The sequence below is a fragment of the Dendrobates tinctorius genome, unplaced genomic scaffold (genome assembly GCF_039654945.1).
Source record: "Dendrobates tinctorius isolate UK_male_01 unplaced genomic scaffold, ASM3965494v1 ptg000044l, whole genome shotgun sequence".
NCBI lineage: Eukaryota > Metazoa > Chordata > Amphibia > Anura > Dendrobatidae > Dendrobates > Dendrobates tinctorius.
This window is the reverse complement of record NW_027361712.1, coordinates 33,025,019-33,051,233: the sequence shown is the minus strand read 5'-3', so window position 1 is coordinate 33,051,233 and position 26,215 is coordinate 33,025,019. Positions and strand designations below refer to the sequence as shown.

The window sequence follows — 26,215 nt, the reverse complement described above, 5'->3', positions numbered from 1 at the left end:
TCTATATGATGCACACTCTCTCCTTCATAAACAAAGATATACAATATTCATTATATATTTCATCTTTTCAGGACAGGAATGTTTTCTTTCCAGTTCCATGGTTGCTCGTGTTGAGATGTGATTGTGGACTTTACGGAAAAAAACATATTTAAGACATTTTGCATCTCTCTGTGAAAGTAGAGTTACCTTTCCTGTCTTAGTAAGAATGGAGTAAGATAAAATCTGTTGCATAGCATCTTTATACATTCTCACAGTAGATGTTATATACAGTAGATATAAACTGAACACTGAAATTGACAAGCTTTTATTAATGTGTTAATACTGTACATTTATTGTTTGTTTCATGTTTATTACATTCCGAGTACAAATATGGATGTCTTGGTCTATCAGTAGGCCTCAACTTCAATGGCCATTTGACATCACAACCAATTATATATTTCTCTTTCTATATATACTGTACATATGCAAATACATTTATTTTCTCTGTTGTCTGGTCTTTGGGCATGGCTATACAACGACCAATTTGCACAAAATTTAACACACCTGTAAACCAAGCACGTCGAAAGATTGTAGACCTGGTTCAGCTCTTTAGGACCTACAGTTCTATACACATTCACCAAAACAACAAACACAAATGCAAATATTAATTTATGGCCAAATGACTGACCCAATCTGCAACAAATGTACCATTTGCATAAATCATGAACGCTGGAACCTTTTTGACCAGGCTTCAACTCTTTAGGACTTATTGTTCTCAAGATATTCATTAAAAATTGAACACCAAGATAAATATTAATTTACAACCAAACGACTGGACCAATCTCCATAAAGTTTGTTAACAACGTAAATCAGGCACTTGGTAAGATTTTAGATCAGATTTCAGCTCTTTAGCACCTCCCAATGTCAATACTTTAAACAAAAAATTACATACAGAAGCAAATCTTAATTTAAAGGAGTATTCCCATCTCCAAGATCATATCCCAACATGTAGTAGGTATAATAATATTACCAAATACCTCCAATTAGAAATGTAGTATATGTCAGGATATCCAGAACTGACATCAGTGTCTGGACCCTGCAAAATCTGCGCTGCTGCAGGGGCTTACCGGGGTCCCTAGAGAGAGGCGCTCGTCCCAGCGAGGCTGAGCACTAGCAGGACCTGCATCACGTGACAACCAAGGGGCGGAGCTGGCTGCAGGTGTCTCCGAGGGAGCAGGAGCAGAGAGAGATGCTGGCCCAAGAATAAAGACTCTACCAGCAGGTATAGCACAAGCCGAAGCGCCAATGAGCACTAGACAGGAGGGATGTCAGGACAGGCTAAGGGTCACAAACGCACAGGGGTCACTTAAACTAAGCCAAGGGCAAAAGTATAGCTGACAGAGAAGCCTTGTAAAGAGTGAGTATAAATACACCTCCCAGATCCAGAAAGAGGCCACATACACTTAACCCTGCGAGTGCAGGGCAAGAACCCTGTCCAAACCATGACAGTATAGTTTTACAGAGACTATGCATGTATATTTTGCTTATTTTTTTTTTCCAAAAATGTATTTATTTGATTAATATTTTTTGTTCTTTATTTGGGGATGTTTTTATATATTTTTACACTTTTTAATAACTTTTATTTTACTTTTTTACATTGTCCCACTATGGGACGTCATCCTTATTCTGACAGATCGCTGATCTGATATTCTGCAATACTTCTGCATAGCAGGGCATCAGATCAGTTTCTCAGAGGCAGGGGAGAAGGCATGTCAGCACACAAGCCACCAACTACAGGACCCTGAAAGACCCCACGGCTGGGGGGTCATCATGGAGACCATCAGCACAACACGATTGCATCGTTCTATGCTGATGGGAGCAGACAGGTAGCTCACTCCCTGTGCGGTGCTTCTCGGTGTCGCTGTCATTATTGACAGCAGTATCACAGAGGTTAAACTTCCGTGATTGGTATTAGCACTGATCATGGGCGTTGCCGCAGTGTGTCAGCTCTATGTGAGAACTCACATAGCACCTCATCACCGCAGCGCTCATCGTGAGCCCACGATATCGCAGCGCTGTACATGTACTGCGGTTTGCGGGAACATTGTTCCCGCTGAGCCTTGAATGTATGCTGCTAAAGGATTAAAAATGGTTTATGTCAACATCTTTTTTATTATTTTCCTTTGAAAGGAGTCTGTCAGCACAAAATGACTGCTCAACCCAAGTACTGGCTCTTAGTGCACCCTTTGTGTAACCAAACAGCTAAAGCCAAACTTATGTTTTTCATCCATCTCCGTGCCCCCTTTCTTCATTGATAGCTCAGACTTTACAGGAATCAGAGGAGAGTGAAGATAGGTGAAAAACAAGTATGTGAAAAAGTACACTGAACTTCATGTACACACCAAAGGCGCTAAGGTTAAATTGAGATTGTTATATTAGTGTAATTTTATAGTTGTTATTACATAAAAATATTAAAACATCATATACTGAAAATAGTATGCTAATTATTATTATTATTTATTTATATAGCACCATTAATTCCATGGTGCTGTACATGAGAAGGGGTACATACAAATGACAGATATCACTTACAGTAAACAAACTAACAATGACAGACTGGTACAGAGGGAAGAGGACCCTGCCATTGCGGGCTTACATTCTACAGGATGGTGGGGAAGGAGACAGTAGGTCGGGGGGTTGCAGCAGCTTCGCTGTTGATGAGGTGGCTGTGTGGTCATTACAGGTTGTAAGCTTTTTTGAAGAGATGGGTTTTCAGGTTCTGTCTGAAGGATCCAAATGTGGTGGATAACCGGACATGTTTGGGCACAGAATTCCAGAGGATGGATCAATGATGTACAAATGTACCAAGTATAGAGTGGAAAAATAATTTATGTGGTGTATTTACAGGGAGGACACATTAAGTCACCATGCACATGGCTATAGTATGGCTTTATGTTTCACCAAGCTGTTATAGATATCTTATATAGACCCTATTGTACCTCAGTATGCCTCTGATATCAAAAGGAGACAAATACAGCTTTTTCTATAGGATTTGTGGAGCAACAATTGTAGGATGTTACAACTTGACATTACTTCAAAGAAGGAACAAACTCCATACATACATCAGTGACAACGAATAGAGCATGGTATGTTGGCATAAACCAGTTCCTGCAGCCATGTCTATCTCCATTGGACAGTTGTTTGTGTGTATATATATATATATATATATATATATATATACAGTATATATTCAATATGTGTGTCTGTGGCTAAAGGTCACCATCTAAAGGTCCTAATTTTACTCCATTTTTCACTTCAAGGTCTACTGATTCCCCCCGACTTCCAACCCTAACAAGGCCTTTCACAAGGTCTCGTTGAGATCTGACCCTTTTTTGGATTTCTGCTACTGTCCCTTCTAAAAGCTTTGCTACAAAGCCTACACCAAATACTCTAAATAGGTCCGATGCTGCAAAGGCATACAACAGAGGGTTTACACAGGCACTAAAAAAGGCTAAAGCAGTAGCCCCAGCTCTGCTCTTTTTAGCAAATATTGCCAGTTTATCAGACATGCTTCCTGATGTCAGATTTGCAGTCACTTGAATTGCATTAACAACATGGTAAGGAAGCCAGAGGATTGCAAAAGTCACTAAAATTGCGGCAATAAGCTTCTCAATCTTTGGTCTTCTTCCAATACGGATTGATTTAAGCTTTAACAATACTAACATATAGCTAAAACATACCAAAGGAAAGGGAAGCAAGAAAGCCACCAGTGTCTCGAAGGTGTAGTGGAAAATAGCCTCTCCGTGGCTAGCGTGGCAGGGCTCACAAATAGTTGCATTCATCTCTTGATTTACAATGACCTCTCTGAAAGCAAATGCTGGAAGAGCTAAGGCCCCAGCTAGTAGCCATATGGCTGTGAGAACCTTTGTTACCACTTCCCTTTTACGGAGTGACTGAGCCATGTAAGGCCGGAAAACAGCGAGGAACCGGTCCATGCTCATTAAAGCAATAATAAAAATACTTGCAAACATGTTAAGGCAGCAGACATAATAGGCCACCTTGCAGAGACCTCGACCAAATATCCAGGTCTTTAGGACTAAAAATGCTATAAAAAAAGGAGTCAGAAGAAGAACTGTTCCATCAGCTATTGCCAAGTTAAGGATGAGTATACAGGTTACAGATTTTTCTCTGCCTTTCAGTTTCCACAAAATGCTCCAGATAATGAAGGCATTCCCAGGTAAGCCCAAGGATGCAGCCAATCCCAGAAATATTGCACCAGAGATGCGAGAAGCCTGTGCACTCAAGATGGTATCATTTCCATAACTGTTGACACAGTTGTTCATTTTGAAATGGCTCCACCTAAATGAGAAAGAAAGAAAAAAGTTTTGACTATGAGTGAACAATCTGTCCAGGAACTTCTTTCAAAAAATATTTCAAACACAAATGTGATTCCATTACTTATTCCATAAGACAAATTACTTCAATTTTTACTTCTACTTAGAATCTTAAACATAGGGATCGTAAAGCATGTATAATGGTATAGTGAAATGAATAATATTGAGGCTACGGCCCCACTATCAGCATTTCTTCAGCATTTTACATTAGTATTTGTAGGCCAAAACCAGGAATGGTTGATAAATACAGAATTGGTGACGTGTTTCTATTATATTTTTCATCTGATTCTTCCTCTCCTGGTTTTGGCTTACAATCAGAGGAAAGTTACTGTCCAAAAACTGATAGTGGGGCCAAAGCCTAAGAAGAATCTTTATATAGTACAATCAAATCCTGCAACTTTACTAATTGAAATATTTGTATGGTAAAAATAGGTGTAGGTGCCGATTCTTGAAGGCTGCTGTGTCCTATGTCTGTCTTAATGAAGGCACTGCTGGAGTAAGATGTGCCTTATTCATTAGCAGGCGCATACCGGTCAGTGAATTAGGTGCGCCTCCACCAGAAATGTTACTCTAATCAGGGACTTGAGTGCATTTCTCATATAATTTCTGCCACTATAGTGGCATAAATTTTGATGATTTTACTGGAGCTGGCCAAGACTGGCGTGAAAACACCAAAAATTGCAAAATTTGGCTGCAACGTCAAGAATTTTGTGATATTTCAATGAGTTTTATGACAGAAAACTGACAAAAACAACTTGATGAATTGGGCCCATAGTCCTCAATGGGATTGTTAGGCATTTTTATTTTTATTAAATCACTGGATTGCATAAACAGAAAATAATAAATGCAACAATAATTACCCTCCAAAGGTCTGGTACTGCCTCTCCACCACTGTTGTGGTGTTTTTTGACATGCCAGAGGGGTGATGTCATGACTACAGTGCACGTGACCACTGCAGTCAATCATTGGGCTCATCATAATAATAATAATAATAATAATAATAATAATAATAATAATAATAATAATAATATTATTATAATAATTATAATAATAATATCATCAGTCCTGATACCAATGTAGAACAATTCTTTTAAATAATTTCCCATACTATTCACAAAGAAAGCTACCATATCCATGGACTATACAAATTTGACCTATGATCTTCAGCGACTTGTGCTGTCTATGGATCGCCCCGCGGGGCCTGGGGGTACTCGGTACCGGGCCCGTCGACTTCCATGGGGGACGGTGTCACGGCGGCGGCGACCCGGTCCGTGGCTCAGAGGCGTCCAGTAATAAAATAGGGGAAAGTTGTGTGGTATTTATGTGGTAAAAAATGAAAATAAAGTTATTAGATGGTGAAATACGTGACGCCACCTGTGGTATTATAGTCAAAGGTGACCAGCACTGTGGTGTTTTTCCTCTGGGATGGATGTTGGGTGCAGCTATGATGTTGTAGCCCTTCACAGGTAAGTTGTAGTCCCAGGGCAAAGATGTTAAATAAATAGTAAAAGTGACTGTAAACGTTAGGGTGCAGATAAATGAGAGACAGACACAGAGAGGTGCAGTTTCTTTACCTTTTACTGGTAATAGGTTGCAGTCCGGAGTACCACATAGAGGTGATGGAATGAGTCCGTCTCGCCTGGAGGTATTCAGGGGATCCACCTTGCCAGGTGGGGATTTAGGACCTTCCTTTCTGCGCTTTGTGTGTGGGTCTCCGCTGTATATAACTATGCTGCGACCTTCTATTCATGATGGTTTCACTAACCTGTACGGCTGTCAGCGTGAGCCTATTCCACGGGTACCGTTCTTGTCACCGTCGGCCCTGGGCTCCTTATCCGCTGACGTGCCCTCAGGTGTTCAATGTGCACAGGAATTTACAATCCCCTGTACTTTCAGATTCGGCTTTCAGGGCGTACAGTTTCTGCCAGCCTAGGACTCTGATGTGCCTTTTCTCTTTATTAGCGCTTCACTCAGGGGTCTGCTATATGCAATATTTTAGCTTCCCTAGAGTCTTTCAGTCTCTGCTCTTGTCCTTTCCCTCGTCACAGATCAGCTCTGCCTATCGAGCTCCTTTCAGAATACCTCCCTGTCTTCATCTGATAGGATCTTCCAGAAAGATCTCTTTACCTCACGTCCTCACGTTTAACTGTAATTTCTCCTCACAGCTAACAGCTGCTCTCGTTTCCATGACAACTCCCTCAGCTGATTTCTAGCTGACTCACCAACCCCCTCTGCTGGCCATAATTTATAAGGCATCTCCCTTTTCTGACTTGCAGCAGGAAGTTGTGATTTAATCTATTACCTGGCATGGAGGTCCCTTTCTACCTCTAAGCATGACTTCACCTTTAGAGGGAGGTAATGTCACTGTGACAACCGGACTCTGGGGTGTCACATTCCCCCCTAGTTAAGGTCAGTACTCCTGGACTGAGGAAAATATAACAACAATTGTTACCCATAACAATTAATGCAAATCTACAAAGTCTTAAAAATGTAAAAATTATCAAAAACCAGACAAGAAAAAGAAAATAATAGCACAGTTACTGCAGCGACCAGTCCTTATGCTGCTGTCCAGGAATTGTCTTTGTGCTTGTACCTGGAGTTTAGTTGGTGGGAACCGCCTGAACCCACTTTGTGTGTCGCCCCTGGGCGTGGCTAGAGGGCGCTCTGTAGATGGGCCTGTTTTTCGGCCACACCGGTGGCTTATTTTTAAGGCCTTTTTGGAGTAACTATTTACAAAATACAGTTCTGACCACACTTAGTCCTGTGGCCCAATTGTCCTTTAACTGGTTATTGCGAATACTTTAAAAAAGGTTCTTACAGTAAGTCTCTGTAGGCTCTCATGCTTAACGGTTACTACTATACATTCTTATTACTTTATTTACATTACGTAATCTCTGTAATGGGCAGGGATCTGACCTCTAGTACTACGAGTAGATCTACGCAGTATAGGTAGTTCTGATGACCTGACCTGTTCTCTGATGTCCACTCCTGGTGCATTAGTCACTACGCTATAAGTAGACTTGTGTAAGATAGGCAATCTAGACTGCCTTCTCTCTACTCCTAGACTCACCATGAGAGTGACAGATTCGCTGTTAGCAGGGGACAGATTTCCGCATTCCTCTGCAGATGTGGTATCTGTTACTGGAGCAATTTCATTTAGGGTCTCTTCTTCATCTGGTGCAGTCCGCTGATGAAAGGTTAGTACTGGTACCACTATTGCCTGATTTACTTGTGTCCACGTCCGAGCAAATTCCCCAAGTATAGTTTGAATCTTTTCTTCCACCTCTACGGTAGGCTGTGGAGTGTCTTGGACTTCATTCATGTCCTTCAATTGATCAGGGCACATCTTTAGATGATCTCTTGAGACTGCTTTGAAGGTTTCTCCTCCATCTTTGCTTATGATACATACTTTGGTGTTATTAACGTCTGAAGGTATCACGGTGTATGGCTCTGCTTCCCACTGGTCATCTAGTTTGTGAGCACGTCTCTTTCTTTTAAGTACTTGTTCTCCTGGTGTCAAAGGAACTGCAGGGTCGTGTTGGTTGTAATTTCTTTCCTGTCTCTGTCTTGCCTCGGACGAACTTTTCTCCACACATTCTTGTACTTTGCGGTATTGTTGTTGCCGCTCTGTATCCTATGTCTAAATCAATAAGTAACTTGCCAGGTCTTGCTCTCATTAAATAGGCAGGAGTGCAATTTGTGGAGTTTACCGGTATCTAATACATACATACATACATACATACATACATACACACACACACTTGAGCTTTATGTATGTATGTATGTACAGTATGTATGTGTGTGTGTGTATGTCTGGGATTGGCATCCGCACCGTCGCAGCTACAGCCACAAAATTTGGCACAGTCACACGTCTGGACCCCGAGAGCGTCATAGGCTATGTTGTGAGGTGAAATTTTAACCCCGCGCGTTCCAATTCACCAAACAACTTTGCCCCTATCTACATAATGGGGGAAAAGTGTGTGTGTATCAAGCCCCGCCCCTCATTATGATGTCATAATGGTTGCCATGGCGACACTGATGTCATCATAGGTTGCAAGCCTCACAGCTCATTATGATGTCATAATGGTTGACTATGGGATGGAGGATGTGTGATGGGTACAAGGGCACTGGACTATGGGATGGAGGATGTGTGATGGGTTTATGGGCACTGGACTATGGGATGGATGATATGTATGATGGGTATATGGGCATGGGACTATGGGATGGCAGATATGTATGATGGGTATATGGGCACGGGACTATGGGATGGAGGATATGTATGATGGGTATATGGGCATGGGACTATGGGATGGAGGATGTATGATGGGTATATGGGCATGGGACTATTGGATGGAGGATGCGTGATGGGTATATGGGCACTCGACTATGGGATGGAGGATATGTATGATGGGTATATGGGCACGGGCCTATGGGATCGTGGATATGTATGATGGGTATATGGGCACGGGACTATGGGATGGAGGATAATTATAATTTGCTATAACTAACCACAGTTAGTTACTATGCCCGGGCAGCGCCGGGCTCTTCAGCTAGTATGATTATATAGATCTACCAGATCTGGCAACTTCTCTGGCTACTGGTTTCGTTCTTCCAGAGGTAAGGTCTTCAATAAGTCAATGACCACTTGGTTCATCTCACACATGCCATTTGTCTGTGGATGGTACGGCATTGTTCTGATTTTCTTGCAACCGTACATGTTACAGAACTCCTGAAACACTTCTGCCTCAAAGGCTGGACCTTGGTCGGAGAGCACTTGTTCAGGGTATCCATGCGTTTGACAAAAGTGCTGCTGAAATGCCTTGGCTGCTGTCTTTGCTGTTTGGTCTTTAACAGGCACAGCTACCAAGAACCTTGAGTAATGGTCCATGATGGTCAAAGCATAGGTGTAGCCATTCCTACTCGGAGTTAACTTCACGTAATCCAAGGCTACCAGTTCAAGCGGCTGTTTTGTGATGATTGGCTGTAATGGGGCTCGCTGGCTGTTTCTGTCTTTTCTGCGCAGGTTGCATGGGCCACATTCTCGGCACCACTTCTCAATGGAACTCCTCATGCCAACCCAATAGAATCTTTCATGAAGTAGGACCTCCAACTTCTTCCAACCGAAGTGTCCTGCTCCATTGTGGTACACCTCTAAGACCTTTAGCGCATCCCTCTTCTTGACTACCACCTGCCAGACCAGTTCGTGTGTCCGCGAGTTGATGTTCCTCCGACACAGTTTACCCTCGTAGATGAACAGCTTGCCTCTTTCCTTCCATAGCTGCTGTGCTTCCTGTGGGTCATCTGTACCAGGGTGTGCATCAGTTTGTGCCAGCCACTCCTTTACGAGGCGAACAGCTGGGTCACTGTCTTGTGTCTCTGCCAACTCATGATGGGGTAATGGATTCAGCATTACCTCTCGTACGAGAAAGCGCTTATTCCTCACTCCTTGAGAGCGCTGGGCTGCAATTGGACGGTGGAAGGCTCGTAACTCAATTTCTTCGAGTTCTTTTGGATCTTCTCCCGTCTGGTGAATTGAGCATCCGGGACAATGCATCCGCATTAGCGTTCTTATGTCCTGCTCTGTGCTTGATGATGAACTCGTAGTTGGACAGCCGGGCCATCCATCGCTGTTCAAGTGCCCCAAGCTTTGCCATTTCAAGGTGGGTTAGCGGATTTTTGTCCATGTAGATGGTGAACTTTGCTGAAGCCAAGTAGTGCTTGAAGTGCTGTGTTACCGCCCAGACTATGGTGAGGAGATCCAGTTTGAAGGAACTGTAGTTGTCGGGGATTCCTCTCAGTGGGACGAAGCTTCCTGCTGGCGTAGGCAATCACTCTCTCTCTGCCTTTCTGCACTTGTGACAGCACTGCTCCCAATCCCACATTGCTTGCGTCAGTGTAAAAGTGCAAATGGTTGGTCATAGTCAGGGTAGGCCAGGACCTCATCTCCTGTGAGAGCCAATTTCAACTTGGTGAAGGACTCTTCTATCCTTTTGTTCCACTCGAACGGAAAATTTTTGTTCTTGGCCTTCTTGGATTGGCCCATTAGAAGATCTTGCAGCGGTGCTGCTATCTTGGTGAAGTCCTTGATAAATCTTCGGTAGTAGCCTACTAACCCAAGAAATTGCCTCACTTCATGGATAGTGCTGGGTCTTTGCTAGTCCCGGATAACGGTGACTTTGTCAGGATCGGGTGCCACACTTTCCGCGCTCACCACATGGCCTAGGTACTGCACCTTGGGTTTCAAAAGGTGACATTTGGACGGTTTTATTTTCAGGCTAAAGTTTGACAGGGCTTCGAATACCTCAGCTAGGTGCTTCAAATGGTCTTCATAGGTTTTTGAGAAGACGATGATGTCATCCAGGTACAGCAGAGCGGTTTCAAAGTTTTTATGTCCAAGGCAGCATTCCATTAACCGCTGAAATGTTCCAGGTACATTGCTGAGCCCGAACGGCATGTAGTTAAACTCGCAGAGGCCCATTGGTGTTGTAAACGCCGTCTTATTTTTGTCTGCCTCTGCCACAGGAACCTGCCAATACCCACTGGTGAGATCTAAGGTAGAGAAATAATTAGCAGTTCTCAGTGCAGCTAGTGATTCCTCAATTCTAGGCAATGGGTATGCGTCTTTATGTGTAATGCTGTTAATTCGCCTGTATTCTACACACATTCTCATAGTACCATCTTTCTTCTTAACGAGGACTAATGGAGCTGCCCAGGGGCTACAACTATCTCTGATTACCCCAGCCTCCTTCATCTCTCGTAACATACTCTTGGCACATTGGTAGTGTGCTGGGGGTACAGGCTGGTGTCTCTCTTTAATGGGTGGATTATCTCCGGTGGGGATATGATGTTGAACCCCTTTTGCCTGCTCAAAATCTAGAGGATACTTGCTGAAGACCTGTTCAAATTCTCAAGCCACCCGGTAAGCCCCATGCTTTTGGTGTGAAGGAGTGGAGTCAGTGCCTACGTGTAGCTGCTGACACCAATTCTCCTGCCGCCCTTCAGAGCCATTCTCTTCCACCTTGTTAGACAGAAGCAAGGGTTCTAGTGTTTCGATTGCATTGTTACTGACGGTGAACAATTTAGCAAGGGTGGCATACCGGGGTAACTGGACCTCGCTCTCCCCACAACTTAAGATGCGTATTGGTACTCTCCCCTTGCGGACATCAACTACCCCTCTGGCTGTCAGGATAGTGGGCCTACTATCAGAGTACATGGGTTCTACCAAGGCTTGATAATCTTGACCCCTTAGGCCTATTGCTGCCCGGCACCAAATTAACATTTCACTTCTGGGAGGTACTGCAATGGGGAAAGGATCACTTACTCTGACACTGCCGACTTCTCCACCAGACAGCTCTACCTGTTGTCTCTGCATCAGGGCTCTGATCTCCTTTTGCAGGACCCGCTGCTGACTGGAGCTGGTGGTCTAGGCTACCTGTTGTAACAAAACAATAATTTCTCCATGACAATTTTCAATTACATTAGTGCCTAAAGTGATCATAGGATGGCATTCTCGTTTGTCAATATCAATTATTATCAAACCTTGCGATTGCAATTCTACTCTGCCAGTCTTGATGGTCACCTCTTTATATCCCATCTGAGGCAAGGGCTGACCATTGCTGGCAAGAATGGTAAGGTCTTTATCTGGGCTATGAGTAATGTCTGAATCTGCCCAGTACTGCTTAAAAAGAACATATGGTATCGATGTCACCTGGGAACTGGTGTCCAGTAAAGCGTTCATCGGAAAACCGTCAATCAAAGCAGGCAAGACTGGTCGTCCTCCTACGTACTTGTCTCACCAATTTGGTGGGCCTGGTCGTCTTACTCCTGAGGGTTGGCCCTTTGCCCAAGGGGTTGCTTGTTTAAATGACAGTATCTTCCTAGGTGTCCTGCCTTGTTGCAGTGGCGACAGATGGGCTGTCCGTCCTCGTCATAACGATCGCTGTCTCTCCCTCTGGTCGGCGGGATCCTCTTATGGTGTCGTCAAGGGACGTCTTCTGGACTGGAGGCCAGCTGGATCTTCTTCTTTGGAATCTCTTGCAGGGACTGCACAGTTTTTGTGAGTGTAGCCACACTTTTAGTTAGTTCCTTGACTTGGAGACGTAAGTCTGCAGCAGAATCATCATCTTGGGACGGCTTGTCAGTCTCAATAGAGGTCTTTGGAAAGGATGCTGTCTCCTGCTGGTATGTAATTGCAGGATGCTTAGAGGGCTCTGTGCTAGGGTTCGGCTCATGCAGCACTCTGATGGCTCTATCCTTAAAGTGTGCAGAGTCCAATTCAGGATTTTGTAGGGCCATTATGCGCAGCTGTGTCCTTTGGTTGTTAGACTGGAGTCCCTCTATGAACTGCTCTGTTATCTATCTTCATCTTGCACGCTCTCAGGATCAACCTGCTTTACAGCCCATAGTGCCTCCTGAAGATTAAGGGCATAGTCCCGTATACTGTCCTGCACTCTCTGTTTGCATCCAAAAAATCTCATTTTTATCTCTGTTGCAGTACGGGTATCAAAAGTGTCTTTCAGTCTGGCTAAGATTTGTTTGACAGTTCCTTTATCAGTCTCCGGCCAGGACTTTACTTCCCTCTGGGCCGCACCAGCTAACTGGCCAATGAGGATCCTGACTTTTTGGCTTTCTGACAGTGGGTACACTTTGAACAAACTACATAGTCTTTCTTTAAAATTGTTCAGGGTGTGCGACTCCCCTGAGTACTGTGGTAACCAGGCCGCTCCTGGTATATATAGCATTGATAGAGGCTGCGGCTGCGACCGCCACTGAATCTTCACCCGCGTTAGGTATTTTCTTCCTGTTTTTCACTCACAATAGAGTGCAGCTCCAGCTTCACTGGCACGCCCCTTTCTGCTCGCACGCACTGTGTGATGCAGTTTTGGCAGTTATTTGAAAGATCAGTAAAGTCTTTAGCACTCAATTTAATAAAGTCTATGGCGCACAGTACCCAGCTTTGCCAGGCTCCTTTACCCAGCTTTGCTAGGCTCGCTAAATCCAGTTCATGACACCAGTTGTAGCGCCCCGCGGGGCCTGGGGGTACTCGGTACCGGGCCCGTCGACTTCCATGGGGGACGGTGTCACGGCGGCGGCGACCCGGTCTGTGGCCCAGAGGCATCCAGTAATAAAATAGGGGAAAGTTGTGTGGTATTTATGTGGTAAAAAATGAAGATAAAGTTATTAGATGGTGAAATAATGTGGTATTCTAGTCAGAGGTGACCAGCGCTGCGGTGTTGTTCCTCTGGGATGGATGTTGGGCGCAGCTATGATGTTGTAGTCCTCCACAGGTAGGGCTGTAGTCCCAGGGCAAAGATGTTAAATAAATAGTAAAAGTGGCTGTAAACGTTGGGGTGTAGATAAATGAGAGAAAGACACAGAGAGGTGCAGTTTCTATACCTTTTACTGGTAATAGGTTGCAGTCCGGAGTACCACATACAGGTGATGGAATGAGTCTGGCTCGCTTGGAGGCATTCAGGGGATCCACCTTGCCAGGTGGGGATATAGGACTTTCCTTTCTGCGCTTTGTGTGTGGGTCTCCGCTGTATATAACTATTCTGCGACCCACTATTCGTGATGGTTTCACTAACCTGTACGGCTGTCAGCGTGAGCCTATTCCACGGGTACCGTTCTTGTCACCGTTGGCCCCGGGCTCCTTTTCTGCTGACGTGCCCTCAGGTGTTCAATGTGCACAGGAATTTACAATCCCCTGTACTTTCAGATTCGGCTATCAGGGCGTACAGTTCCTGTCAGCCTTGGACTCTGATGTCCCTTTTCTTTTTATTAGCGCTTCACTCAGGGGTCTGCTATATGCAATATTTTAGCTTCCCTAGAGTCTCTCAGTCTCTGCTCTTGTACTTTCCCTCGTCACAGATCAGCTCTGCCTATCGAGCTCCTTTCAGATTAGCTCCCTGTCTTCATCTGACAGGATCTTCCAGAAAGATCTCTTTACCTCACGTCCTCACGTTTAACTGTCATTTCTCCTCACAGCTTACAGCTGCTCTCGTTTCCATGACAACTCCCTCAGCTGATTTCTAGCTGACTCACCAACCCCCTCTGCTGGCCAGAATTTATAAGGCATCTCCCTTTTCTGACTTGCAGCAGGAAGTTGTGATTTAATCTATTACCTGGCATGGGGTCCCTTTCTGCCTCCAAGCATGACCACCTATTAGAGGGAGGTAATGTCACTGTGACAACCGGACTCTTGGGTGTCACATCTACATGTTCAGGGCAACTGAGCTTGGTAAGTGCCTGCAGTGCTGCCGACATGACATTACAGCTGCAGCCAAATAATAAAGGCAGTTTCAGCAGAGTGTATGGGATTTATATAAATATCATGCCGGCTCTGCTTTTTTTTTAGAATAAAATGAGGAAAATCACAGAAAAATATGTAAAGAGATTTTTATTGCATTTCTCCAGCAGAAACAAACATTCATGTAATCCACACATGACCTTATTAATACATTTCTATCAATACTAAGTAACAGAAATTATCTGAAACACAGCAGATTTATTTAGAGCATGACATACCAACAAGAGGCAAAACACGCAGGTGAAAAAAAACATAAAACACACATAAAAAAAATGTATTATAAAATGCAATGAAAAATCAGAAGTAACCAAATCTAGCTAATAGGTGTAAAAATGCTACAGAAAATCTGTAACATTAAAACCTTATGCTGTTATTTTTTTTCCTTGCAAATTTGGACCTTCAAAGCTTTGTTCACAAAAGTACACACAAAAAAAGCAGCAAAAACATATGAATATTACCAAGAATATTTTATGCAAACACTCCAAAGTTTGCAGAAAAATCTGCTGCAAATACTGAACATGTGCATATACTCTTAAGGGGAATCTGTCAGCCGGTTTTTGCTACCTCATCTTAGAGCAGCACAATGTAGGCAAAGAGACCCCAAATCCAACGATGTATCACTTAGTTTACTGGTTGCAGCCATTCTGACACAATCAGAGTTTTTAGATTTAGCAATGCAGCACCGCTGAGAAAGCGAACCCCACCCCCACCAGGCGCTGTATATACATAGTCTGTAGAAAGTGAGGTGCTGATCACATGACGAGGTGGAGTCAGGTTAGCATGCACGCGCTGCTGTAGTCCAGGTTATAATAATCACCAAGTGATAAAACTTTCAGAGTAAGTAAACAACAGCACACAGCCTGACATGTGACACATCATTGAATTCTGTGTTTTAACCCCGCTGTCCTCAGATTACTTAGCAAAGACCTACTGACATATTCCCTTTAATATATATGCTCATGAGACAGAGTTGATGTAGAAATTTATTTTCCTGTTCCATTAACCTGAATAGGATTTGCAGAAATATAGGCGCATGAAAACCCCTAGTCGTATCCAGTAGATGAAACTGATTTTCAGCCACAGAAATTTCTGAAACAAATCTCCCAGCTGTGAATTTACCCTCAAAGTGTTTCTAGCAAGACCAATTCCAAATATTTGTAGCAGAACTGTAATTGTATTGAACTTTGTAACCCTAGAACCACTAGAAGATAAGTCACACAACGGGTTGGTAAAGTGACTCCACTAATCCTATGGGCACCAGTTACCTGTAGGGCAACCTGCTGAAGGTACCCATGGCTGCCATATTAGCCCTTCTATGATGCCCACCCTGTAGTCAATGGTTGGACTTCATAGGAGAACTTCAGTTACACTATACACTGCATTATTGTGATATTGCAGAATTTAACATACAATATCAAGTGACTGCAGGTTCAAAATCACTAGATGTAATAAAAATAAAAAAGGAAAGTTTGAAAAAATATTAAACAAGAAAAATAAATAAAATTTAGCACAGAATGACTGTTCAAACTAAGTCCTGGCACTCAGTGCTACATGGCAGGGGCAATCATTTAAATACAACTTCCTATCTGCTTGTTTTCCCTCTGTCTCCATTGTTGCTGATTATTTGAGTGACAGTTCTGGCTTCATGGACCCAGAGAAGGGGGAGACAAGGGGGAAAAGGTGTACAGAAATATCTGACCACGTCATGTTGCATCGAGCGCCTGTACTTGGTTTGAACAGTCATTCTGTGACAGGCTCCCTTTAACCCCTCTTCTCCACATTCAAAAATAAAGACATTAAAAAAATAACACTTTTGATATAGTGGTGTCCGATTTACCAAAATATGAAATTATTTAGACCTCATATTAAGTGCCGAGAAAGAAAAAATTGATACAGCAACATTTTCATTTTTTTTTTGAGTTGTGAGAATCTCCCTTATGAAAACAACACATTAAATCCAAAATGGATCATTAAAAACTAGAGCTCAGCCTTGAAAAACCAAGCCCTCACACGGGTCTACAGCCAGAAAAATATCCAAAAGTTTAAGGTCACATAAATGGCAACATAAACCAAAAGTCTTTTTTTTATAATGTTCTAAAAGTATATGTAATATATGCTCTAAGTACTTAATGGGAATCTGTCAGCATCTACGAGCATACTGACATAGCCATGATATACCTTGCCAAACACTGAGTGTAATGATCTGCGAAATTGTTTATATACTCACACACATGCCCCTGCAATTTGCCAGTAATAGTTATAAACAGCACATGTCAATCATCTGCAAATCACTCTCTGTCCAAGGAATGATGATGATTTTGATGGCAGGGCATAATAGATCGAAGGAGTCTGGTTGAGATCAGAGCAGGGGACTAGTCGGTCTAGGCATAACACTGAGCGGACTACTAACCGCTATGTTAGATGGCTTGCAGCAGGGTACAGATTGGCATTTTAAGGGCTCATTCACACCAGTGTATAATATGACCAAGGCCACCATCAGGGCATTACTGCCCTTACTGCTGTATGGGGCCCGGTCAGCAGCAGTACACAGAGGGACCCGCAGGTCCGGGGCCCCACTCTTGTGCTTCTGCTGATCGGGCCCCATCGTGGACTAAAATACTGTGCACTGCGGCGCACACGCTGTCCACGGCCGTCTTACCTAGTCGGCGGCGCAGCTCCTGCTCGGCTGTAGCTAGAATGTTATGAGCTCCCTGCAGGTCCTGACTACAGCCCATCCATTCTAGCCATCTCTGTAGTGAATGCGCTAGAATGTATGGGCTCCAGGCAGATCCTGACTATACATTCTAGCTGCTTCACTGCTGAAAACACACTAGACGCTCTGGCAACGACTGAGGTAAGTATAAAAAGCATTTTTGTTTTTTTAAATGGGTGAGGTGGGGGGAGTGAGACTGCAGATGAGGAAGTGAGTTTGAGGGGGTACTGCACATGATGAAAATGGCCAAGTGGTATCCGATGTTTTACTGGGTAGTACTCGGCCTCATGTTATACTATGGGGCAGTGCAGATCTGTCGATTGGGCATGAGAAAAAAATCACTGCATGCTGCGAATGCATGTGAAACATCAGACTCAGAGAATACAGAAGATGGCGAAATGACGTTCCCCATCTTCTCTGCACCTGTGCTATGATTCTGTCATGCAAGAAAGACCCCAGCCTAAAGATAATAAAACCCATATTCTTGCTTAGCGTTTGAAGCGCTTTATGTTGCTTGCTATAGTTTACACCTAAAAAATGTAGCTCTATTAAACAAATCAAGCAATACCTTCACATGGCCAGTCCATTCCTCCATTACTGAGAAATCAGCATTTGAATTGATGAGCAAATTGGTCTAAAGAACTATTAGTAGATCTGATGCCTCTGTCACTCCAGTTCTATTCCCTGCCCAGCACTGCCACCTCCTGCTTAAATGACTGCTCTTTTTTCTGAAGTCTCAGAGCATAGAGGCCGTCAGTGAAGCAGAAGGAGGTGGCACTGGCTGAAGAATAGAGCTGTATGGACAAAGTCTTCAGATCTACCATAGTCCTTAAGCGTCTTTTACATGTCAATTCAAATGCTGATTTCTCAGTAATGGAGGACCGGACTGGCCATGTGAAGGTATCTCTGGACTTGTCTTTGAAAGAGCTACATGCACATATAAGTAGTTTTGGGGTGAAATTCTGCAGACAGATTTTCTTTAATGAAAAACCTATATTGACAGTCTAACATCCTTTTTTAAAGTTCACATGAATATGTTTGAATATAGTAAAGAGGATAGAATATAGTAATTGTTTTCTTATATAATGCTACCGGTGCTTCTCACAAAATTAGAATATCATCAAAAAGTTCATTTATTGTTCTTCAGTACAAAAAGTGAAACTCATATGTAATACAGAGGCATTACACATAGAGTGATCTATTTCAAGTGTTTATTTCTGTTTCTGCTTCTGTTTATTTCTGTTGATGATTATGGCTTACAGCCAATGAAAACCACAAGTCATCTCAGTAAATTAGAATTTTTTTTTAAAAAAAAGCACCTGCAAAGACTTCCTAAGCTTTTAAAAAGGTCCCTTAGTCTGTTTCAGTAGGCTCCACAATCATGGGGAAGACTGCTGACTTGACAGATGTCCAGAAGGCACTCCATAAGGAGGGCAAGCCACAAAAGGTCATTGCTAAAGAAGATGGCTGTTCACAGAGAGCTGTATCCAAGCATATTAATGGAAAGTTGAGTGGAAGGAAAAAGTGTGGTAGAAAAAGATGCACAACCATGATAACCGCAGCCTTGAAAGGATTGTTAAGAAAAGACCATTCAAAAATTTTGGGGAGATTTACAAGGAGTTGACCGCTGCTGGAGTCATTGCTTCAAGAGCCACCACACACAGACGTATCCAGGACATGGGCTACAAGTGTCGCATTCCTTGTATCAAGCTACTCATGACTAATAGACAACACCACAAGTGTCTTACCCGGGTCAAAGAGAAAAACTGGACTGTTGCTCAGTGGTTCAAGGTGTTTTCAGATGAAAGTAAATTTTACATTTCGATTGAAAATCAAGGTCCCAGAGTCTGGAGGAAGAGTGGAGAGGCACACAATCCAACTGCTTGAGGTCTAGTGTGAGGTTTCCACAATCAGCGATAGTTTGGGGAGCCATATCATCTGCTGGTGTAGGTCCACTGTGTTTTATCAAGACTAAAGTCAGCGCAGCCATCTACCAGTAAAATTTTAGAGCACTTCATGCTTCCCTCTGCCGACAAGCTTTTTGGAGATGGAAACTTAATTCTCCGGCAGTACGTGGCATCTGTCCACACTGCCAAAAGTACCAATACCTGGTTTAAAACAACAGTATCAGTTGCTTGATTGGCCAGCGAACTCGCCTGACCTTAATCCCATAGAGAATCTATAGGGTATTGTGAAGAGGAAGATGAGACACCAGACCCAACAATGCAGACAAGCTGAATGCTGCTATCAAAGCAACCTGGGCTTCCATAACACCTCAGCAGTGCCACAGTCTGATCGCCTCCATACCACGCTGCATTGATGCATCAATTGATGCAAAAGGAGCCCCGACCAAGTATTGAGTGCATTTACTGAACATACATTTCAGCAGGCCAACATTTCGGAGTTTAAAATAATTTCTCAAGCTCTTGTTATAAAGTATTCTAATTTACTGAAATGATGACTTTTGGGTTTTCTTTGTCTGTAAGCCATAATCATCAATATTAACAGAAATAAACACTTGAAATAGTACCCTGTTTGTAATGACTCTATCTAATAAATGAGTTTCACTTTTTGTATTGAAGAACTGAAATTAATTAACATTTTGATTGCGATCTAACTTTGTGAGAAACACTTGTACCTCCATAATATTATCAGGCATAGTATGAATTGGCTACAATACCCCCACTACAGTACTGAAGCCACAGTGCCTCCATAACATTCACAAATTATTATTTGCCCTACCGGATACTAGGTTGCTTTGATCACCTCCAGCATAAAATTACAGCAAGTTCCCAAAATAGCAGAAATTTGGAACAAGATCTCTTCCCAGACCATTTTTCACAGGAAGAAATATCCTATGCCTGTGGGGCAACACCAGCAATCCATGACTGTCTGACTACTGCTGAATCATTAGAAGCTGTACAACAATGACGTATCGGTTTTAAAGTTGATGGCTTGTCTGAATATTGCATAAGTCAGAGAAATGACTTGGCCAACTTTCCCAGAATCCTGAATGGAAGATATTCAGCCTTTTGCAGTGCTTCAGCCTAACACTTGCATAACTGGGAAGATTTGTCACTCATGACTCTGGGATATATGATTGACAATTACTGTGAGGAGCAATATTGTCAGTTCCCACAAGGCTACATCCATACATTCATGTGATGACACGTCCTTTTTTCTCAGGCAGCACATGGCCCCTTAGAGTTTAATTGATCTACTATGCCCACATTTGTTTTAAGAATGGGTCCGATCTGGTCTGTGAAATTCAGAGAATAGCCTATTCTTATCCATTTTGCAGGTCAAACTCAGCCATTAAAGTCTATGGGATTCTGTGAAATCTATGAAACTAAAAAGACATAGGCCCCACTTCATCAAGACCAGCGTTGTTCATGGTCATCTTGCTGAGGAGATATGCTGGAGTCAGTTGCTTCTTATTCATGGAGAGGCGTAAATTTCTATCTCTTCATGAGTGAGGATCTTCGAATGAATGGTGTGCACCTCTTTGTGTGCTTTACTCTGAAACCAACTCCAGTTCCTGCTGGAATAAGATTTGTGGCATAGCAAACGCCGCTGTCCGTCTTGCCCCAACTCTTCCCTCGTTGTTGGAGCCAAAATGTCATCGTTTGCAAAACGGTAGCTCATATTTGAATTGCTCCAAAACTGTGCGACTTTCTTAAGCTTTTTATGCCAGAATTCTGGAGTAAAAGCTTTGTTGAATCAAGCCCATGCTTTGTACTTCAGTTTTCTATCCACGTTTCATCCATTTATCACTTATCTATTGTTAAGAATCAATGGATAAATAGAAGCTTAGGCTGTTTGCCTTCTTCAGTTTTTACAAATGGATGCAACATGCAACATTTTACACGGATATAAAAATAGAGATGGATGTTTGAATGTAGCCTTAGGGTAGATGCATATTTTTGGCCTGAGTGGGAACCGACAAAGCATCAAGGTTAGTCTATGAAGCCGTGTGGTGAATGTCACATTTTTTTCCTTGAGGAAAAAAATCACTGCATGCCCAAGTTTGGTCCCAAATTAGAATCACACTTGGCCATGCAAGTCAATATGTGCGTGGAAATCATCGGACTGCACTCAGGTTACATCTGACAGAATGGAGATTTTTTTTTCTCTATCTTCTCATCGTACAGAATAAGATCACACTATGCTCACACTTTGATCAAACTCTCATCATACTATGATTAAGGGCACTCTCTGCGCCAGAAACTTATCAGTTTTTCAATGCATCTGGAATGGACCCACTTGTTTTAATAATTCTTCAATAAAGAATATTTTATTTTAATGGATGGTTGTGCTATACCACACCCCTTGTTCTATAATTTGCTTAATTAATCCAATTCTCTCGGATACGCCAGTGTGACCCTAGCCTTAAAAGAAAAATGCCTGAATAGGTTTTTATAGAATGTGATTAATGTGCCCTTATACTTACATGTCATTTTTTATTTCATTCTTTTTATTTTATTTGATCATAATGGCCAGTTATAGTAAATTATGTAGCATGTAGGATTTTTCAAGCTTGCTAGTATTTCAATATCTATCATATCCAGAAATACTTTAAATCTAAGGTCATGGTCACACGTTCAGTATCTGGTCAGTATTTTACCTCAGGATTGGTAAGCCAAGACCAGGAGTGGGTGATAAATCCAGAAGTGGTGACGTGTTTCTACTATACTTTTCCTCTGATTGCTCAACTCCTGGTTTTGGCTACAAATACTGATGTAAAATACTGACCAAATACTGAACGAGTGACCGTGGCCTTAACTTGAGTTTGACTCTGAGGCTCTGCATCTCACATGTTAACACATTTGTACAGGATTTATATCTTCTACATTTTTTTACTTTTAATTTTCTAATAATGTATCTATATCAGTTTCTGAATCGAAGAAAACGGAATAGCCCCTAGAGACCTGTAAAAGTTATTTATTACTTGGAATAGTTTTTTTTCTAGGATTATCAAGCTGTTTGTGTACTCATCTTATATGTATAGATTACATACATGCCCAGGAAAATAACCCACGCGGTCACTGACCTGATGGGGTAGCCTTGGTCTACGCAGGTCTCAAGAGTTCTTCGTTGTGGGATGTTCTCTCACTGTTACCCAGTAAATCATTCAGACACAGTGTTAGATGTATAAAAGAGATGTAGGAGACTATTTACTTACAGAAAGAAGACACTTACTTTTAGTGGATCATTAGCTTATATAAGAAGCTGCTCATTTAGTTGCCTTTTTTTCTGATTCTCATTCCATTGCTTCCCTGTTCTTCTGTATCTCTGTCTTGGTCCGTTTCCCATGAGTTCCTCCCTTGGTCTTGGACCATCCTTCCACTCTCCAGTTGAGACATGCTCCTTAAGTCTCACGCCCAACTCATGCTAAGACAGCATAGACAGGAATGTTTCCACTCGCCTCTCGCCTCTCCCAGCCTCCTCATTGCAAACATCCTGCAAATTCAGCCTGAGGTATATTACAAAAACAGAAAAAATGTGTTTTCCCTTGACACGTCTTTTTTTTCATCTTATTTGCCTATGTTAAAATTCCAGCATTTATTTGTTTTACAATGTATGTCATTTTTCTTTCATACTTTGTTCCTGGCCCACCCCTTATCTATGTCACAGGCAAGCAATCGGATGGCTGAGTGACGTTGATAAAGCAAATTACTTTTAATAGAACTCTGGAGAGGATACTGGCCACGAAACCTCATTCCCGTCAGTCTGCTTACCAGTACTGCTTCTCATAGAAAAGAACAGACAAGATGTTCCCCATTATTATACTGGTACTGCATAAGATAAAAATATGTTCTGTATAAAGGGTGATTTCATAAAAATGGTTAACCAACTGTTATCCTTCAGAAGATGGTATAGTAGTAAAGTAGAAATAAATTAGAAGTATTCTTACTAGCAATTTGCATACTTCTTAATTTAAGGTTTATATACAGATGAGAGCAGAAAATAGGCTTCCATTTGACCCAACCTTCGACATTGCATGTGAATCACTGGCAAACACAGACAGAAAATAGCCCCCTGTGCAATAACAATATATGGACCTTTTGCAGTCCAAAAGTTTCTAAAATTGCAACTGCTTTGGGTGTAGAAATGGGTCCTATTGGGCCCTCCGGGGCAGCACAGGTTGCACCAATGATATGTCTGTCCCTGATATTAATCCAATGCATTCTCCTGAAACACTAAATAATACACTCCTCACATTGAAAGTGCAACACCAAGATGGAAAAGTCACTGAATTATGAGACTGTCCATACCTTTTAAAATCTGCCCTCTTTTTTCCCCCGAAGCAAAGAAAGAACAGAAAACACCGTTCCAAAAAGCACAACTTTATTAAAGATTAACCAGTTATAGCAACTTCTTCTTTTTAAACATCCATCGTTGGAAGGGCAAGGTCACAGCTCTCCATGTTAACCATCAGAAAATTGTGGGGATATGCCACCGGACTCCCGGCATGTTACCCAGTCTTGCTTTTCCGCCAGCGCTGCGACTTTCAACCATCATATCAACCGCCAACCAAAATATGCAATAAAATAACAAACAAAAGGGAGGGAGGGTGGGCCGCTCTCGATCCCAGCGGTCAAAGAGGAGGAGACACCTCAGGCAGCACAATTTATACCCCTTGCAAGGGGAGGGGCCAAACTAGGAAGGAAACCTTCTAGACCAATGAACATCCTTCACCTGAAGGTAAGGAAAAAACGAACACCTGTTAACCCTTTTTTCAGCGTCCCAGAGGAAAAAAGAGCAGGCAAAATTATCATATCCTAGAGTTGCTGGCCAATCAGGGGGCCCCCGCAGATAAAGTCGGGCTCCCTCAGATTGTCCATACCTTATAAAACCTGTCCTCTTTTTTCCCCCGACGCAAAGAAAGAACTGAAAACACCGTTCCAAAAAACACAACTTTATTAAAGATTAACCAGTTATAACAACTTCTTCTTTTTAAACACCCACCGTTGGAAGGGTAAGGTCGCAGCTCTCCATGTTAAGCATAGGAAAACTGTGGGGATATGCCACTGGACTCCCAGCACATGTTACCCAGTCTTGCTCTTCTGCCACGGAGCGACAACTAAAGGAGCTATGACCCCCCACCCAAAGAAAAAATTGCCTCCTCAATACCATCCTGCAATCCTGAAAGAAAAATGTCCAACCCAATGTCTGTCAAATGGACCCCATCCGGATGCAACAGCCTGACATTATTAACTTCTAGCTGACCCTGCCTAACTATAATGCCTCCTTTAAAGTGTACGAAACAAGATATGCATTGATTCACTACTCTTCATGCTCTTTCTATACCAGCCCCATCTCGAGCCCCGTGCCACACCATTCTGGGAATTATCTCGGACCATAGCATAACCAGCTGAGAAAATAAACCCGGAAACTTATCCATATCTGCATGCATTAACGTGATAAGCTCCATTAACTGTATTTGGGTCACCCTCTGTCCCAGGGCTGTGGGGTACTCGGTACCGGGCCGGTGTCGGTGGGATGTGTCACAGCAGCAGTGACCCGGTCCGGACCCTGGGCACCCTAGTAATGGGGAAATGTAATTGTGTAATGGAATATTTCGTGACGCCACCTGTGGTGTTTGGCAAGCAAGATGTTAAGCCAACGCTGCATGCAGATCCTCTGGGGCTGATGGTGTGTGGCAGCATAGATGGTATAGCACCCTACAGGTGAAGCTGTAACCCCAGGGCAGTGTAATGGCAATAGATGAGAATAAGCGCAGGTGGTATGAGGAATGTTGGTACCCAGATGTAGCAGGGCTGGCGCACAATTGAATGGAAGACCAGGGCTTGTAGTTCCAAAGCTTTACTCACAGTTCTTGGTACACACTGGTGCCTGCCTCCGTGCCGTGTCCTCCGGAGCAGACACTCAATCAACCTCCCGGGCAAGTCAGGCTTCTCCTCTCCAACACTCCGCCAACATGTAACTTTCCTGAACGACTCCTCTATTGCGCCTATTAGTGTGAAGAGCTCCAGTACCATGGTACTCTGAAGTTCCTCCTGTCAGGTGTTCCTAACAACTCTACTTGTATGACAGACAGCTGTAGCCTCTCTCGGGGACTCCTTTCTCTAGAGTCCTGGCTCTCTATTCAGTTGCTGTTGTGCCCCAAGTCTTGGATGGGAGTAGTGCATTTACAGCCAACTACTCCACCGGTGTCTGATGCAGAACCATAAGTGTCCATACAACCTCGGGGACCGGGCCCCGGCCTTGCGCTGAGAGCCTATAGGCAGGGTTCCTCTTCCAACCCACAACTCCTCTCTGTTCTCCTACTCCTTCGTTCCGCGCTGTTCTTTCTCTCTCTTATGGAAGCTTAGGTTGGAGTTCTACGTCTTTCTCCTTCTGTTCCTTTCCCATGCCAGCTGGCTCAGATCACTGAGGCAGCTGCAGCACTCCTTCCTCCATCCCTCTTCCAGGGATCCGTCCTCAGACTCTCCTGACTGACTGACCTCCAGACTGATCTGTATTTCTAAACTTTCCCACTCTTTTATATCTAACTCCACCCACCTCCCATCACATCTTGTGTTACGAAGCAAGGAACCACAAAAGGTGCTCTGCTACCCTCTAAGCATGAGCCGCAATGTGGTCAGTGCTGAACTATCCTGTGTGTGGGATGCCGGTGTTGGAGTGTTGAAAGGAGTTCCCAACTTACCTAGTTGGTGGGGCACTACACCTTAGGAGAAGGTGCAGTACCTCTGTGGCGACTGAGCCTCAGGGGCGCCACATATTGACCCTAAATCATTTCCTCCCGCATGCAATACCAAAATAACAGGAGATACCAACACTCTCGATATTTGAACC

The 26,215-nt window shown here is 43.1% G+C and overlaps 1 protein-coding gene across 2 annotated transcripts; it reads right to left on the bottom strand.

The window, feature by feature from the left end:
- Window positions 1–288: 288 nt before the first annotated feature.
- On the bottom strand, window positions 289–22,772 carry LOC141089172 (leukotriene B4 receptor 2-like). 2 transcript variants are annotated; one of them, XM_073575497.1, is made up of 3 exons: window positions 22,595–22,771; window positions 22,446–22,507; window positions 289–4,338 (listed from the first exon to the last, which is right to left on the bottom strand). In XM_073575497.1, the coding sequence occupies exon 3, from the start codon at window positions 4,320–4,322 to the stop codon at window positions 3,249–3,251; it is 1,074 nt and encodes a 357-aa protein (XP_073431598.1). In that variant the 5' UTR covers window positions 4,323–4,338; window positions 22,446–22,507; window positions 22,595–22,771; the 3' UTR covers window positions 289–3,248. The 2 variants fall into 2 exon arrangements, with proteins under 2 accessions (XP_073431598.1, XP_073431599.1); XM_073575498.1 differs by lacking the exon at window positions 22,446–22,507 and having other exon boundaries at window positions 22,595–22,772.
- Window positions 22,773–26,215: the final 3,443 nt, after the last annotated feature.